The sequence below is a fragment of the Thermobia domestica genome, chromosome 4 (assembly GCF_964235325.1).
Source record: "Thermobia domestica chromosome 4, izTheDome1.hap1.1, whole genome shotgun sequence".
In the NCBI taxonomy this organism is placed as follows: domain Eukaryota; kingdom Metazoa; phylum Arthropoda; class Insecta; order Zygentoma; family Lepismatidae; genus Thermobia; species Thermobia domestica.
The window spans coordinates 13254809-13271893 of NC_137457.1; the positions used below are offsets into that span (position 1 = coordinate 13254809).

Genomic DNA, 17085 nt, shown 5'->3' on the forward strand with positions numbered 1-17085 from the left:
CCCTTCTTACTCCCCTGGTTTCAGGGCTCAAGACGCCTACATATAAGTATGCTGAAGGAAGCAATTTTCCGAACAAATAACCCTCTACAAATATACCGTAGTTCACAGAGAAGATTCGCTCATTGTTCTGTCGTTCCAGTAACCCGTGTTCACTAACATGTCCATAGATCTATAGGACCACTATGAAGAATGTGCGTGATGTAATGCTCAACATTTCGAACACAAGATATGCTGCAGGCACAAGTCTTCTTAAATTTACGATATGGGTTGAGTAATGTTTAGTTGACACCCATTTGACAACATTTCTTATGTTTCATTATGTTGTACAACAAATAAATAAATAAATAAATAAATGCCAATGATGTGATTTTAGTACTGTTTGTTTTGCCGCATACTGTATTTTTAACAGTGTATACTAAACTCATGATATATCTATCATAGTATGGGGTCTGGTTGCCCCCTAGTTTTTACCCTGTAGATCTGCCTCTCCTCTAGGATTGGTTTTAATTGAGACAATTTTCAGTGAATTTGCCCCCTACCCCCACACACATAAATGTTACTCTGCTATTAAAAAGCATATGAGTCATTACATAACTGAATTTCACGGTATGTATCGAAACTCTTAGTGTCTACTTACTACCTAGCTGGCGTTGCTAAAAAGTTGTAATTCTTTGGATCTAATTTGACAAATGAAACTGAACTAATTTATTTAATTCCTAATATGGATAAGAATAAAAGCTTTATCAAAGAGAGATGGATGCCTAGGTTTTCCTGAATAAGAATCTACTCACATCGAGTTTAACTACAGTTTCAGTCGCAAAGTACTCCCAACATTTATTTCCTTTTAATTAATTGAAGTGACGTTAAGATATTTGATCATATTAGTATCTTAATATTCTTTAAATGGAAATAAACATGTAGTTCTCTTATTGTACTAGATGTAGTACACGATGAGAAAAGTAGTAATTGTGTAAAAGCTGGAGATTAACATGTAATATCACGCAGTATTTCAATTATTGAACATTTTCGCACGAGATGGCGTTAGTCCCAATCTAAGATGTGAGAGCCAAACGGTTCAGGAATAACATTATTTAAGAGCTGACAGTGTAAGGTAGTAGATGTCCAATAAGTATAGGAACTTTTGTAATCAGACCTACGTCATTGTGCCATAAATATGAGTAGACTTTCCTAAATGTAAGCTATAGTTCAGTTTTTTCGATAAAGACGTAAATGATGCACAAGCCTGTAACGAAAGTTAAAGGTTTATAGGCCATATACGTTATGAAAAGAAACTTCCAAAATATGGCTGAGTTGCTTTCCTTCTGGAACTATTTCGATTTGCAAGATGTTTCTCACAGTGGACAACGAATGACAATAAACCTAGATTATATTCCGACAACAATCGAGAAAGACTGTCATCTAAGCAGTCATAACATCGTCGATGACCGAAATATCCATCAACTGGTTTAACGTTTTCGAGAAAGGTGGTTACAAAAATAAGCTTGTGCCACAAAAATCTGACTGAAGAACACTTACTCAGTTGAATTCCTATCTGGGAATGTCTACTGAAACGTAACGAAACCATTTTGAAACAATTGATAAGTGATGAAAAGGAAATAACCATCGAGAACAATGTGTGAGAAAGATCATGGTAGAAGTGGGAAACTCTACAGTATGTGGTAAAGCTCACACTGACACTTAGGAAGGTTATGGTGTATTTTAATTGGATTGGATTGGGCATCGCGCATCACGCCTTACGCGGGAAGAATGATACGCTCATACCTATAATGTCGACAATTAGGGCGATTAAGGATAACAATTCAAGAGAAGCGCCCGGCACTGGTTACCTGGAAGGATGTCGTAAAGCACGCTAACAATCGTACATCACGAGCTGCTTTCGCGGGTAGAAAGATACATTCGAACCTTTAGTTTCAAGAATTAGCGCGAATGTGCCTAACAATTCAAAACAAAAGACTGGAACTGGTCACGAGGAAGGATATCGTACACCTCACTAATAATTGAGCCTTCACTTTCGGCAACTAGCGCGATTGTACCTAGCAATTTAAAAAAGCGGCCGGAACTGGTCAACAGAAAGAATGTCGTATACCACGGTGAGAATACCAGCCCGCATAGATCCTTAACAACCAATCATAAATTGAGAGACCCAGAAGATTTCAACGCATCTCTTCTATAGCTCGACCTTTGCACTTTCAATCATCTGTTTCAGACTCTGCATAATTTCTTATATGGGGGTACGTTAGTTTCAAAACATGTTGATGAAAACCACGTGCCATTTTTATTTATCAGAATCCATAGAAGTTAGATACGAAGTGATTATCGTGCTGTCGAAAAATTCACAATGTCATTTTCAAATCATGATAAATGTATTCTCAATTTTGACCCCCCCGAATGGCTCAATATATATTTTTTTTCATAATCCGATATCATAAAAATTGTCATCGTCGAACTCATAGATATTATGATACTACTGATTGATCATTTCCAGAAACTGAAAAACATTTACTCATGACGGTTCTCAGCTTATCTCATACTTTCCTCATAGCAACTTTTATTTTTATGAGCATCAAATGCAAGCACTTCCACTTAATATATCTTCGAGCACGTCCCTCATAACGTAGTTCGTTCCCATCCAATGTTCTAACCAATTTCTTCTTATTTTTGTAATTTCATCTATATTCTTATTGTATCAAATTAATATTCTTAACCTTTCCTCATTAATATTCCGTTCTACCCTTGTATTCTTTTCATTACTCTCCTCATCCAAATTTCAAACTCATTTAGTCGTTTTTTCTTTTTCTTTTCTTTTTTCTTTCTTTTTTGTAGATTCATCGTAGAGTTCGTCTTTTTGCACCACACACCACTATACTCCATATAAAGGTCTTTGTTTTTAACTGTTTATTCAAAGAGAAGAACATTTTTCTCTGGAAATTCTTGTTTTATTAGTCCTTTCCCTGGCTTTTCTTTGCGCATATAGTCTTAACAATGCTATTAACCAAATACCAAAATCTTTCTAACAATTATACTTCCCCTTGTACTCCTGTAGTTGATACAATCCGCTTCTTTTCAATCATCATTAATTTTTGATTTTTAACATTTATTTTTATTCTATGATCTTCGTAAATGTTCCTTTGGTACTAAATTTTATTATTGTTTTAACCTACACTAGAATAGCAACATTTTATCTTTAAACAACATACGTACATCTAATTAATATTTCTTCTATCAAAATATTGCTTTGTTATGTTTGCTATTCTTCAGTTATTTCTTCTATATACATGGAGAATGATTTGGTTAAGTCTGAAAAATATCCTTTACTAAACTTACTTCATTAATGAATTAAACGTAATATTTCTCTGTGTTTCTCTAGCACATATCTTAAATGTTAGAGTAGAACCTGAAACGTACGTTGAAAGAAAGTCAGAATAATAGAGAGTATGGGATCGAATTTAATGCTAAACAAGAGAGGAATGAATTGAACTGTTACAAATGTTAAAATTTGAGGAGTTCAATATAAAGGAGATAACTAGTTTTACTTATCAAAATAGCATCATTAGTGATGATCTCAAGTGTAAGTTGCGAGAAAAGAATTGACGAAAAAACATGTTCTATGAGTTACTAATAGGAGTTTCAAAATGACACATCAAATTATATGTCTCTGTTGGATTATGTCAATTAGTCGGGCAATATGCTAGTGAATAGACGGACAAGATGCTGGCAAGTTTTACGAGCAAAAAAAGAGCGTTACTATGTAATATAAATAGTGTGTATTTGGTTGATGTAGGAATGACTCAAGTTGTTTATATATTGTATTGCAGCCATAAGTGGCTGATGATATTTTAAGTACGCGTATATGAGCCAAGAGTTACTGTTGGTATCTTAAGTATATGAGCTAAGAGTAGCAAGTAATATTTGGTGGTTTGCGGTAAAGCGAAAGGTAACTGGTTGTTGCTGTATAAGCCTAATAAATGTAGCAATTGAAGAGAAAGTATTGCCGACATTCATTAATAAATTCTTAGAAGATTGGAAAGTTAGTTAAAGTAAATACCTTTAGCGTGCAAATTTGATTTACTTAACAGTTTGCAGCAGTATGCTTTATAAGACAGAAATATACGAATTTTAGAAGAGCGGCCAAGAGAGATGAGAAACAATATGTGCAAAGAAGAAACGAAATGATCTTCATACAACTAAAGTAGTTACACAAATTGATTAGGATATTATTTGGAAACAAATTGCATTCTTATTGACATGATAGAAAGTATGAGAAAGAGAAGAATTATGTAATTATTGGAAGTATTAAAAGAAAGAACTAACATCAAAGCTAATATATTAGATGTCTGCCATATTCCTTCGTTCGAATATGTTAAGAAGCTCTGTAAACTAAGGTAATTTTTTGCTGTACATTTCATTAAGTACATATCAACTGCTTATATAACAGATTCAAGATTAGATGCTTTAGTTGTCAACTAAGTGCACGTACTTCATTATGTGTGTCTCTGAATAGTTCATTTAGACAAAGAGCTAATTTACATTTCTAAGATTCTTGCACAATATGCAACTGTATTATTGCACAATTAGTTACTCATAATCAAGAAGATGTTATTGTATGAAATCTGATAAAGATTACCAAATTACACTCTCATTTATTCCGTCCAATTAATACAGTTATTATCGCAATTGTTTACACATCATTAAAGCTGTAATTAATCTTTATTGTCTTAGTTCAAATATCTCAATGTGTTAACTATATGAAAAGAATGTATGTATTAGACTTGATCAATAGTCAAATTCAAACTTAACAGAAGATAGTGAAGTGATGATCACAATGTACCGTCTTGCTAAAAAAAAAAAGAAAAGAAAGAAAAAGAAAAAGAAAAAAGTTCTTACCATCACTTACTCTTTCGAATGTCCTGTAATCTTACCAACAAGTAGAAGTAAAATAAACAAAAGTCAATCCTATTTTACCATTTAAGTTCTATATTTATCCATAAATACTGAATTGCTTCACGCATAGTTCTGAGACTACATTTGTTTAAAGAATGTTGACTGACAATGTTTTTTTTTCCTTTTAATCAATACAGGACCGATATTTAAGAAATACTAGGAGAAAGATGTGGTCATCCATGGAAATCGATATTTGAGTAATTTCCCAAAGGTAGAGACGGAGATAGTAACGTAGATGTGTAGTCTTCAAATAAAAAGTGAGGCACTTCTTCAAGATAACTGTAAGGCCACAATACCAGCAACGGGAATTCGAGTAACCCTATTAAGATCGCTTGTTTCGTTGTGGGCCTGATACTTTAACTAGCACAAACATGAGACTGGCTTTCTAGTTCCTTTTGTTTCTTCTACACTTATCTCTCTCTCGTTTTCCCAGCTATGGCACAACGAAAACCGATCCTACCATACTTATACTAGTGTTGAGCACAAAAACAGCTTTTTCGGTTTTCTCCAAAAACCGGTTCGGTTTTTCGCCGGATCCGGTTTCGGTTTCAAAACCGGTTCCGGGTTCTTCCAAAATTTGTTCTATTTTTGACCAGACTAGTGTTTCCTTATTCTCCGGAAACCGAATCCGTTTCCATAGAAATAGCTTTGTGTGTTTTGAAGAAACCGAACCGGTTTGCCCATCCCTAACTTATCCCCACCTAATCTCAACCGAAGCTGGGGACGGCGGATATGAATATAAGTACCGTAAAATATGTAAATGAGTATATAGATTAATTTGGCGTGGTGATACTATCATACATAACCTATAAGCCTTGATATGCGATTTCAATATGATTATAACTTTAAGAAAGGTTATAAGGGAGTTTATTTTGTTGAATTAATATATGGAGAAGAAATATCACTGACTTCACATAATGTATCGTTCTCTAAATGAACTAATTAATCAATTATTCTTTTTTATAATTGCAGCTACTGGCAACTCCTACGATGATTACTATGGACCACAATATGTTGACGGTATGTTGAAGTTATGTTAGATTTAAATTTTATCTATTCCATTATTAATCAAGGGATCATACGTATTGTTTGTTTTGTATATTAATTCTAGATTATTTGAGAATTTGATTAGTAGAAAATCAGTACATTATAATTTACAAATTTCATAATAAAAAATCAATGCATTATTCTAAGTTTGAAGTTAAATACAAAATAATTATTTTTAGTGTTAATACTGGTGTATTTTTTATGTGAATCAGAAATGCTAAGAAATATTATGCTTTGCTTTATTGGAGACTAGCCAGTTCCTTGCACATGCACAATAAAATTGATACTGAAGCAATGATTGAAACAAACTAATAGCAATTTCTTTGGCGTTTGACGTATCAATTCGCGAGCCCATTCCCATATTCCATCCTGCCAAAACTTAGCCTTAAATGTAAATAAAGAAGTTACCATTCAAAATCCAGGATAGGACTTATGCAAATTGAAAATAAGAAAATAAGTGAAATAAACAACAGAGAGCAATGCTTTTGGCACTAATTCGTTTTTCTATTTCCATTCCAACTGACTTGTATGGGAAAACTAAGATTTATGTAACTTGAATATAGAGAAATGAGTGCAATAACAGAATAAAAATAACCGCTAAGGCGTCGTATCTGTCAATTTCCCAATCAGTTATCTCCCGGCTTGACTAAACTTTGACCTAAATGAAAATAACGAGAAGCATGTCCGCGCTCATTCTCAAGTCAGCTGACATGCACGGGAAGAATAAGACTTATAATATTTGAAAATTAAGTAATTAGTGAAGTAAATAGCAAGAGCAACGCCTTTGGCGTTGCCGTGCCAGTCCAATCGAATCCCACAGCTCATATGTACAGGAACTATAGGCCTAAGGCTTATGAAGGTATGAACATAAAGATTTGATTCCTGGGTAGCTATGCCCCTTCTTAGCTGAACTTCGTCTTAAATACCATCAGTCTGTTACGAATCAGCACAATAACCACCAAAGCTGTATATTTGGCATTAATTTCGGTCATTCAGAACATTTCATTTTTCACCTATTTTATCCCTTGTCCTCCCGTACCCATGGAAACTGAACTTGGGCATAGATTGCATTGAGAGTGTTAGTAATCATCTCAATGACCCTGAAAACTATGGAATCAGCTCTAACATCGGTATTTCTGGATTATTTTTACATATCAACCTTTCCTAACTTACTGGAGGTGGTAGAATGGTATTTGCTCCTCGACTGATATTAATTTTAAATGTTACCGATGCTTCACTAGTCGCCTTAGCAATCCAGAAAACTATGAGTCTGTCACTAATTTGTGTCGTTTTCAATTATTTGACATACTATGATTTTCCTCTAGAGACATTACTGGGACTGAACTTGTACTTAAATAGCAAAAAGTGTTATTATTCACTCTGCAGCCACTCCACAATTTTATGAATTTGACATTAACTTCGGTCAATTTCTATTGTTTCTTTACGTCACCTCTTGTTCAATAAGAATATTTTCCCCCACATAGTTCTTTCTTACTTTTTTAAGATTGTAAGTGGTATGCAAAACAACTTTAGTTTACTTGATCGAGACATTCCAGAGTTATCCTGAAACATACACATTCAAATTCATACATCTAATTTTATTTCTATATAGAATATTTATTGTGATATCGGATATGAAAACGACGTTTGCAAATTCTAAATAAAGACGGTTAATCTACTTTGGTCGGGCTTCTCATTAGTATAAATTGAAATAATACGCCACTGACTTCTTTCCTTAGCGAACTGGATCCAGTTTCTACTTTGTATTCCTATTTCTGCGAGATCCATCTTCATATTGTTCTCGCATCTGCGCCTAGGTCATCCTAATGGCCATTTCTCGATTGGTCTTCCAGTTAAGACTTTGAAAGCATCCCTACTTTCTCTGATTCTGGCTATATGTCCTGCCCACCTGAGCCTCCTAGATTTGATGACCCTAACAGTGTTTGGTAAGCCGTGTAAATTATATAGTTCCTTGTTATGCAGTTTCCGCCATTCCCCATTCCCGTTTCTCTTGGGTCCAAATATTAGTCTCAGTATCTTGCTCTCAAATACTTTCAGTCTACTTTCTTCCCTCAGAGTAAGCGACTATGTCTCGCAACCATACATAGAATTCAGAAAACAAATCTTAAGAATAGTCTTGAAGAAATTTACTGAAACAGAATGGGAAGAATGTTAAGCCGACAGCACAATTTTATCACCAGCACAAATTGTTTCAATCTGGATCTCGGTCTATTATTACGTTTCAGATATTATTAAGAAAACAAGTTTCATATTGGGTGTAGAGATCTTTACAAGATGAGATAATATGGACATCACTTGGTAGTTGGTATGAAAAATGACTCAGCAAAGAAAAATATAATAACGTCACAGGAAGACGTAATCCTATCTTGTGCGGCCGAACTAACGAAACAGCAAATGATGCTATTGAAGATTAGACAAAGTGTAAGTTGCATTGCATCATTCATGAGCTGTAATGAAAACAAGAAGGTAGGACACAGTTTTCAGTCATCGTCAATCAACTTAATGCTCTTTTTATCGGAATCAAAAATATTTACTCTTCTTTTCTTCCATTGGAAACCCACATTTCATTCTTAAATATGGCCATTTTCGTATCATTCCTCTAAATCTCCAGTGGGCTATTGCTCTGAATTTATGCATCTGAGCGCTTATTGCTTAGCGCTGCCCTATTATTTCGTCCATTTTTCGTGTGAAAATAATTTTCCGGAGTATGTTGATGTTGTTTCCGGGCACCCATATCTAATATATCCTCACCGAGAAGGTAAATCTAACATACTTCGTCCAGCCAAATTAGGATTTTTTGATTGCTCAGACTTGTTGGGTCAAACTGCGGAACCCATTAAACAGACAACCATTGTTAAGATTGTCACTGAAGTTGAGAAATGGTGGAGGGTAACTTGTGCGAGAGGTCAAGATTCAATTCCAGACTATGTCACTTTATGGTGGACATCACGTGGTATATTCAGAATTCTCTCGTTTTCTTTAATTTTTTTGTTTGTTCAACTCTTTTAATGCGATTCGTCTTCATTAATCATGGGTTTCATTTACTTTAAATTGCATAATGGTGGGGGACAAAATAGAATTTTCGTTTTTCTTAAGAAATTTTATTCTATTTCACATTTTAAATATGAGATACGAAACCATGAAGAATTAAACGAGGGGAAGAGATTAAATTGATTTATGAGTTGACTATTAATGATAAAGTAGCAATTAAAGATGAAGTATTTTGGCCATATTATATATAACGATTTTGGTGTAAACGTCAAATTTCTGTGTATCTGCTACAACTTTATTTTAGAGACAAACTTATTGTAGATCTTCTGTTGTCTCGATTTTAATCGGAGTTCAGAAACTTTGAAGGTCGAAGAATGCTGTCTTTCTATATTGTAGTTGGGTATAAACTTAATTTATTTTTTATTAATTTCTTTGCGGAGCTATTTTTCTGTTTCCTTCCAATTGAACGGAAATTTTAATTATGTGATTTTTCTAATTTCTTCTTGAAATATTCTTAAATATCTTTTGTATTTCGAAATGAATTTGAATTACATGCAAATATAATATCACTTTCATTGAATTTGATTCCTAAATATTAAAACAATATCTCACAAAATTTAATCTTCAGAAAATATGAGTCATTTACACTGATTGTTCACTGAATTGCGACCACCCCGCCTGGTAGAATTGTAGAGAAGTAACACTTTCGAGGCTACATGTTGGCAGACAGCACACTGTTATAATCGGAGGTAGGCAGGATTTATTCGTATTCCACTAGGGCATGATTCTGGGTACCCGAGCAATAGATGCGTCATCACTACTTGTCGGATGCGCCTGTTCCTTTGTAGTGAAGGTGTACAAACAGTGGGAACAAAATGGGGTAATGATCTCCAAGAGACGGGATTGCAGGGGCGTACGTAAGTTCAAAACGTGGGACGAGCGTTGGGTGAAGCAGCATGTGAAAGCCAAATGAACTATCAGTGCCTAGGAATAATATGACTAATACAATGGTGGATGCACAACATCCTTATCCCACGCAACTATACGGCGTACACTGGTACGCATGAAGTTCCACAGCAAACGACCCACTCGACACCCACTCCTTCTGACTAGTCACCGCCGACTTCGTCACGCTTGGGCATAGAAACACAATAATTGGACTGTGGATGATTGGAAAAGGGTATATTGGTCCGAAAAATCACGGTTTGTGCTAGTCCTCTCGGATGGGCGTGTACATGTGTGGCGCCAGCAGCACGAAGTTATGCAACCGTCGTGCATAGTACGTATTGTACAGGCAGTTTGGAGCAGCTGTATTGTTTGGAGATGCTTCCGTTTGCATAAATTGGAACCGTTGGTTTGTATGGACCACACTGTGACATCCGTTGTGTATCTGCAGGTGTTACGGGCTCAGATACACTATGCAATGCAAAACTTCTACCTACAAGAAGATTGTATTTTCCAGGACAAAAATGCACAGTGCTATGAAGCCAGGACAGTACTTTTTTGGCTTAAATAACATTCCACGGGGCTGCAAAATGTGAACTGGGCTCTAACCCTCGGATCTTAATCCTATAGAACATTTATGGAATGTTGTGAAACGTCCTTTTAGTACAATCACTCATGAACCGACATCTGTGGGCTCATTGTGGGATCCCATCAGCGATATATATGGTGTCAGATCCCCATGGCAACATATCAGCAATTACAAGAATCTATGCCACGCCCTGCCCAGGCCGTCGTCTAAGCAAAACATGTAAAACAATGAATTAGGTAAGTGGTCGCAATTCAGTGAGTACTCAGTGCCTGTACATACGAAGAAGAAAACAGGAAAAAATCAAACCACTGAAACTCTAGTTTATATCAAAGTAAATAAAAAATAATTTCTGATATAAATGAAATGAGGTGAAATGCATAAGTGTCTCAATATTTTACACCGTTCACCAAAATTGATGTTGCAAATATAATTCAAATTCTACTTTCTAGCTATTTTTATATACTTGTTGTTGACAACTTTTAAGGAACATTTCTTCTAAGATCTTTCTAGTTCTACTGTTCACATCTGATTTCATCTTGCCAAGCACGAGGTACCTAATAAGCATGCTCTACTTCCGTTTCCACTTCTAGGTACTCAAAAAAGTACTGGTAAGTAATAATCTAAGAGATATCCACTTCACTCTGGAAGCTGTAAGTAATTATTTCTCTATTCTTATTTCGTACTTTACTTCTTACTAATGACTTAACGAACACTTCTGGAAATTTATAAACATTAATAAACATTACTGTCCTTTCTTAACATATAATTATGATATAAAAACATAACTTAAGCCTTTATTAAGACCACCATATTACTATTCTGAACTGAGAGAGTGATTCAGAAAGTAAGGAAACAAAGAGCACTGATGGACAAACTTTATATACAGTAGTAGCGGAAGCATTATTCAATATTATTTTGGATCCTAAATTACATGGAAATTTAAACCGCTGCTTGACCAAATGGACGCACGCTATTTAAATTTTATGCTGTCAACTTACATTCCGAAACCATCCCCCTTAAAACGAAAAAAGTCTACCTGAATGTGCTAACGTAAGAATCTATGTCATTTCAAACATTGCATTGAAAAAGTCAGCGACTAAGTAATGTCGGAAGCATGTGAAGGGGAGATAACAGTTATTTAAGTAGGTTGGAAACATATGAAGAACAAGAGGTCATTTCACGTAAGTAGATCGAAACTATATGAAGATGGGAAATTATTAAAATTTAGGTAGGATGTAAGTTAAATTACCATGTTTGTACAATTGTAACCGTATACTAAGTCATCGATGCTAGGGTCAAAAGTACTTCTTAACTTCCCAAAGTCACTTCAAAACGGTTTGCTATACTTCTGATCTTCAGGTTCCTCTTCATTAACCTAGAGGTATATTCCAGGTGGGAATCATACGTTTCTATGATGAGCTACTAGCTCCTGTCTCATTTATGTAGTAATAATCAAGCTCAGTGCACTAAGCCCATGTCTGAATGGCATTACTTTACATCATGCATCTGAACAAATTGTTAAGGCATTTCTGCTATTGGAATATCCACATTTGACTACATACCCACGAATACCTTCGTCTTTCAACTAGTAATATTGTGAGACTTTGATGATACGTGTATGCCATCTACCAGTTGCGTAACAAAACAGTGTTTTTCTCTTGTGGCCTGACGCGAAATCGAACAACATAAGTAATACGACACGCACGAAATGTTTTTAACCACAGTTTTTGAATTATCATTCCATTTAACATTACAGTTGTTAATTAGTTCGATCATTTTATATATTATATACGTATTGTTCTCTTTCATTTAACTTACATTAAATTAAATACGTCATACTTCATTATCGGTTATTTTAAATTTGATCTACTCATAGTTCATACACCTGATCTACTCATAGATATTTATTGGATTTCATTACTCTGTTACTACGTTGAAGCAATTCCATACTTTACGTAGTAACAGTACCGCATTTAAACCATTGGTAATACACTATCTTTGGCATATTTTAATGCATTAAAATCAATATTACTTTTATTATGGTTATCAGTTCATACCTTGAACTTAGACATATTAACCACTAATATTTTCGTATCATCTAATCAGTATGATTTCCTTTGTACATACATTTCTATCGTTCTAAAATTATTTTTATAGATCAAATTTCTTTCTAATTTAGATCTGTGTTATTCTGTCTTCATTAATAAATTTCTATTTTACTATATTCTGATGGATTCCTGGTTTTAGTGCTCTTTTAGTTTACTAAACTTGAACTTGTTTTAACAATAACATTTCTTATATTAAACTGTATTTTCTTCGTGTCTTTCAAACTAATTCTAATAGCAGTGTTCATTACTTTTATTTTACGAAACAATTTTCTTCTACTATTAAGAAAAAAGATTTGTACTCTAAATATACCCTTGTTTTACAATTGAACACATTGTCAATAGACAAACGAATTTATCGTCCATTTCGAGAAAATAAGAGTAACTAAATAAAATAACTTATAATAAAAAGACTCCATAGGTATGTTTCAAAAACGAAACTAACCTTTCTAAATCAATTGCCAAGTTTAAAACTTTAAACTTAGTAAGTTGTTGTTTAAGACCAAGATAATATATTTCTGTTTGCAGTTGTGAAATATTTAAATTGGTTATTAAGCAATTGACAGTAAAATTGGATTAATTGTTGTCTTCTTTAACTTAATTGTAAAACAAAATGCTGGAAAAGTACAAACAGAAAAGATGACACATCTTTAACAAATACCTAATAAAGAGGAACTTTCTATCAAAAAATAACATCTGTTTTTCGTTTTCTTGTTATAACTTGAAGCAAAAAATATTTTATTCACAATATTCGATATTGAGTTTTCACAATATTCGTCTCACAACATATGTACATAACAAAATATATTTCGTCACTTTCCTAGTGCACTGATAGTGCATTTGTCGGATAAAAAACTTGTTACTAAACGTCCTTTGTGTCGACTGAAATATAAGAATGATTGTAGATAGATCTACAAGCTTTCACTTCTTCTCAGGAATTTTTAGCCATACAATTTAAAAAGAAAGGGAACTTAATTGCGCTCTTTCGGTGATAATGTCAATGTTAATGCTATTAATAAATAGAGTAACATAACCGCTTTTTTCTTTGAAAATTATTTGCAAATTCTTGTTAAATTAGAAGTTATAATTAGGCATTTTGTTGTTAGGGAGAGAAACATTCCTGGATTTGTTTCTCTCCTAATCTACGAATAAACTTGTAGAAGCCCATAAGCGCAAACAGTAATATTTTCGGAATGCTTTTCTTTTTGCATCAATGGATGTCTTCTCACTTTGAAAATAGATGGTCATCTCAATTTAGCTTGACCATAATATGGAATCTGCTTCCTTATAACTTCACCCACTTATTTGATAGACATATATGCTCTTTTGTCAAATCATGAGAAATTCGTTTGCAAGCGTCTTATTAATTTGAAGTTAATGGTTGACTCTTGTTATTATCTAATGTTTAGTCAACTGATGCTTTCTTCTTTGTATTATTGATAGGACTAAAACCACTGACAGTTTTCAGCAAACTTCTTATGTTGTAACTCTAACGTTACTTAGTTTCTTTTTCGCGTTGCCCATTTTATGTCCAATAATCATGTCTAGCTTTTACAAAAAGTACGACTCCTATTTATTTTTTTTCTCCCAACTAGAAACTCTAGAGGATTTTAGTTTGGCACATAGACACTTGTCAAATGCGAGGATTACAGGGACATATTACCATATTCCTACTGCAAACTTGACATGTATCTGTTTCTGTAACATCACAAATAAAAACAACTCATCTTCACTATTAATTTTATATACACATTACTTTACGATTATAAAACATTATTATTTTAAATAAACTTTTACGTAATAATATCAATACTTAATGAAAATTCGGATAGATAAGGAATAACATAGTTTTAACTTCTACAATATATCTAAATATTTACGTTAGAACATAACATTTAAAATAATAGAGTGAAAAGGGGGAACGGTGATGTTTCTAAATTATTTTAGTTAGAATCATTGACCGTAATGGGTGAAAGGTGTAGCATATTAAGAAAAATGTTTCAAATACCTATGACAAATAAAAAAATACATTTAAACTTATAAAAAAAACTAGCGAGTTAGATAGTAAAGTATAAATGTGAACTTTGTATTTTGGCTCATTTTTATCCTTAATTTCGTCCGAATGTAATTTACAAGAAAAGAAACAATTTTCATTAAAGAAACGCATATAATGTGTTCGGGTAAATGTAAAAATAATATTAAACCTTTCTCACTAATTGAATCACTGATATGAGAAACGTCATTAGTCATCCAATGTCGAAAATAAGTTTAGATACAGCTTTGATTCTTGAAGTGTAGCTACACCATTGGATTGTGATATGTCAGAAGGCACGCTAATAATTCATGCAATATAGAGCTGCAATAAGTGTCCCTGAGTTGAGAAACGTCACAAATCATTGACTTACAGTATTAGTGTGACATTATTGATTTATGACGTTTCTCAAATTGGCGATTCAATTGTAAGGTAATATAAGACTTAATCTTACATTAAAATAATAATCTAAAACTGAATTAAATGAAATGTTTAATAATTTATGTAAAATAAATGGACAATATATAACTTTACATTTTATTACAGAATATTCAGGTGAAGAGACTTATGGTGAGTATATACTAAACTTTCTAAATTCTAAAATTATCTGTCCATATTTTAAATTATTTTATTAAAACCAGTGGGTATTTTCTCAGCATAATTTCAAATATATAATATTTAATTACTGTTTAAATTTAATCTGAATTTCAGCAATTCTTCGCTTCAAATAATTTTACCTGTTTATAAACTACTCCAAAATTGTAGAAACGTTATAGCTACAAATTAATAATTGAAGATTCGCTGTGGAAAGCAATGTAAGTGCCAAAAATAATAGTTACCGTAACAGTAGAGACAAAAGATAGTAAATTGTGCCCAAGTGTCACAAAATAGCAAATACTATTGCTTAGAAATACAACCTAGCATATAACAAAGTGAAGCTATGTATAAAAATCTAATTAAGACATAAACATATTTTTAAAAATAAAATAAGTGAAACAATTTTAAAGTGACAGATTGTTTTCTACAGTGAGTCTTAAATTATACATTTCATTTAAACTTAAAGTACTGTGAAATTAAATATAAGTGATTCTCATATATTTCTAGCGTCTAATTGTTTATCGGAATAATAAAAATTTATAAAACGATAATCAATCGAAGAATAAAAGTCAGATTAAGGTGTTACGCAACTGTGTCGTATTGCTACATGTGATACCACAAACACTGCTGTAGTGTGTATTTATATTCAGGATTACCTTTAAAAAATCCCGAAATATAATTTCCAAACAATTAAATATGTATTTAAAAAATTTGACTAAACTTTAATATGCCTTATGTAAAAGTAATTTATTTCTTGGCCTTACAATAACAATTATTCGTCACTTCATTAACACAAGATAACTCGAATATCATTTCCTATTACTTAACTGTTACTCTGTGATTCTGTGAGTAACAATCCTGATTTTAAGTACGTTCTGTACTGACAATTACTGGTTGCGTCATTCTCGTGATTATGTCGAGATTTTAAGGACATTGGATATCCTATGTTGTTTCCGGGCAGTAACGCCTTATCTTAGGAGGCTACTGTGCGCGTTCATATAGTTGGAAGTGTTACGGTGTGAATTGACCAACATCAAGATGGAGTTAAGTATTTCCCTCAGCTCGCCCAATTCCTGACCAAAGCATGATTAGACTTCTGTGATCCGTTTTCCAAACACGGATTCGGCACGTTTTCGCTCTCACCTTAATTCACGTAAATGAATGATGCATTGGACAGGCAATGGAGTAATATTTTGCATTAGAGTTGTTCTGGAGGCGTAGATTGGTCTAATGTTAAATTAATCTGGAAAGCTGAACTTTCTCAGTTGTTTCCACTAAATTGATAATTAGTCACATGTATGCATTGTAGTCTCAAGAAAGTATTAAATTTGATAGGATAACAATAACTAACCAAAAATTAACAGCGAAATCTTTCAAATAATTATTTGTCTTGTGCGATACAAACAATAAATAACCATCTTAATTCAACAATAAATGTATAAACAACACCTATGGCTCACTATCCCTCACAGACTGATTATAAAATAAATATGTAGTGAGTTATACATTTTAAATAATTTTTACGGAGATATATACGTAATTACATAAATTAATTTCTAATATTTCATCCATGTTTTACTTAATTTATATTATTTACTTGTCAAACACACTGACAACGTTCATAATCAGAGCTCCACTAAGTTGGGAAATTGCTGTACAATTTCATTTGATATGTTTCCATATAATTTTACATTTCAAAATGAAACCATTTCTGTCTGGTAGAATTTACAGTTTCATTCAAGTTTATAATATAACTCATTTCTTAATTATAATTCTTGTTATTATTATTACTTAGT

At 33.1% G+C, this 17085-nt stretch overlaps 1 protein-coding gene across 42 annotated transcripts in view; it reads left to right on the forward strand.

The window, feature by feature from the left end:
• Nucleotides 1-17085, forward strand: part of LOC145683727 (uncharacterized) — a 226351-nt gene that overhangs the window by 79907 nt on the left and 129359 nt on the right. For 19 of the 42 annotated variants that reach the window (XM_081755198.1, XM_081755207.1, XM_081755203.1 and 16 more), the window contains exons 3-5: nucleotides 5935-5982; nucleotides 11146-11163; nucleotides 15239-15262. In XM_081755198.1, coding sequence (XP_081611324.1) covers nucleotides 5935-5982; nucleotides 11146-11163; nucleotides 15239-15262 — 90 coding nt within the window. The remainder of the gene's footprint in view (nucleotides 1-5934; nucleotides 5983-11145; nucleotides 11164-15238; nucleotides 15263-17085) is intronic. The other 23 variants (XM_081755199.1, XM_081755210.1, XM_081755218.1 and 20 more) reach the window with 3 other exon arrangements.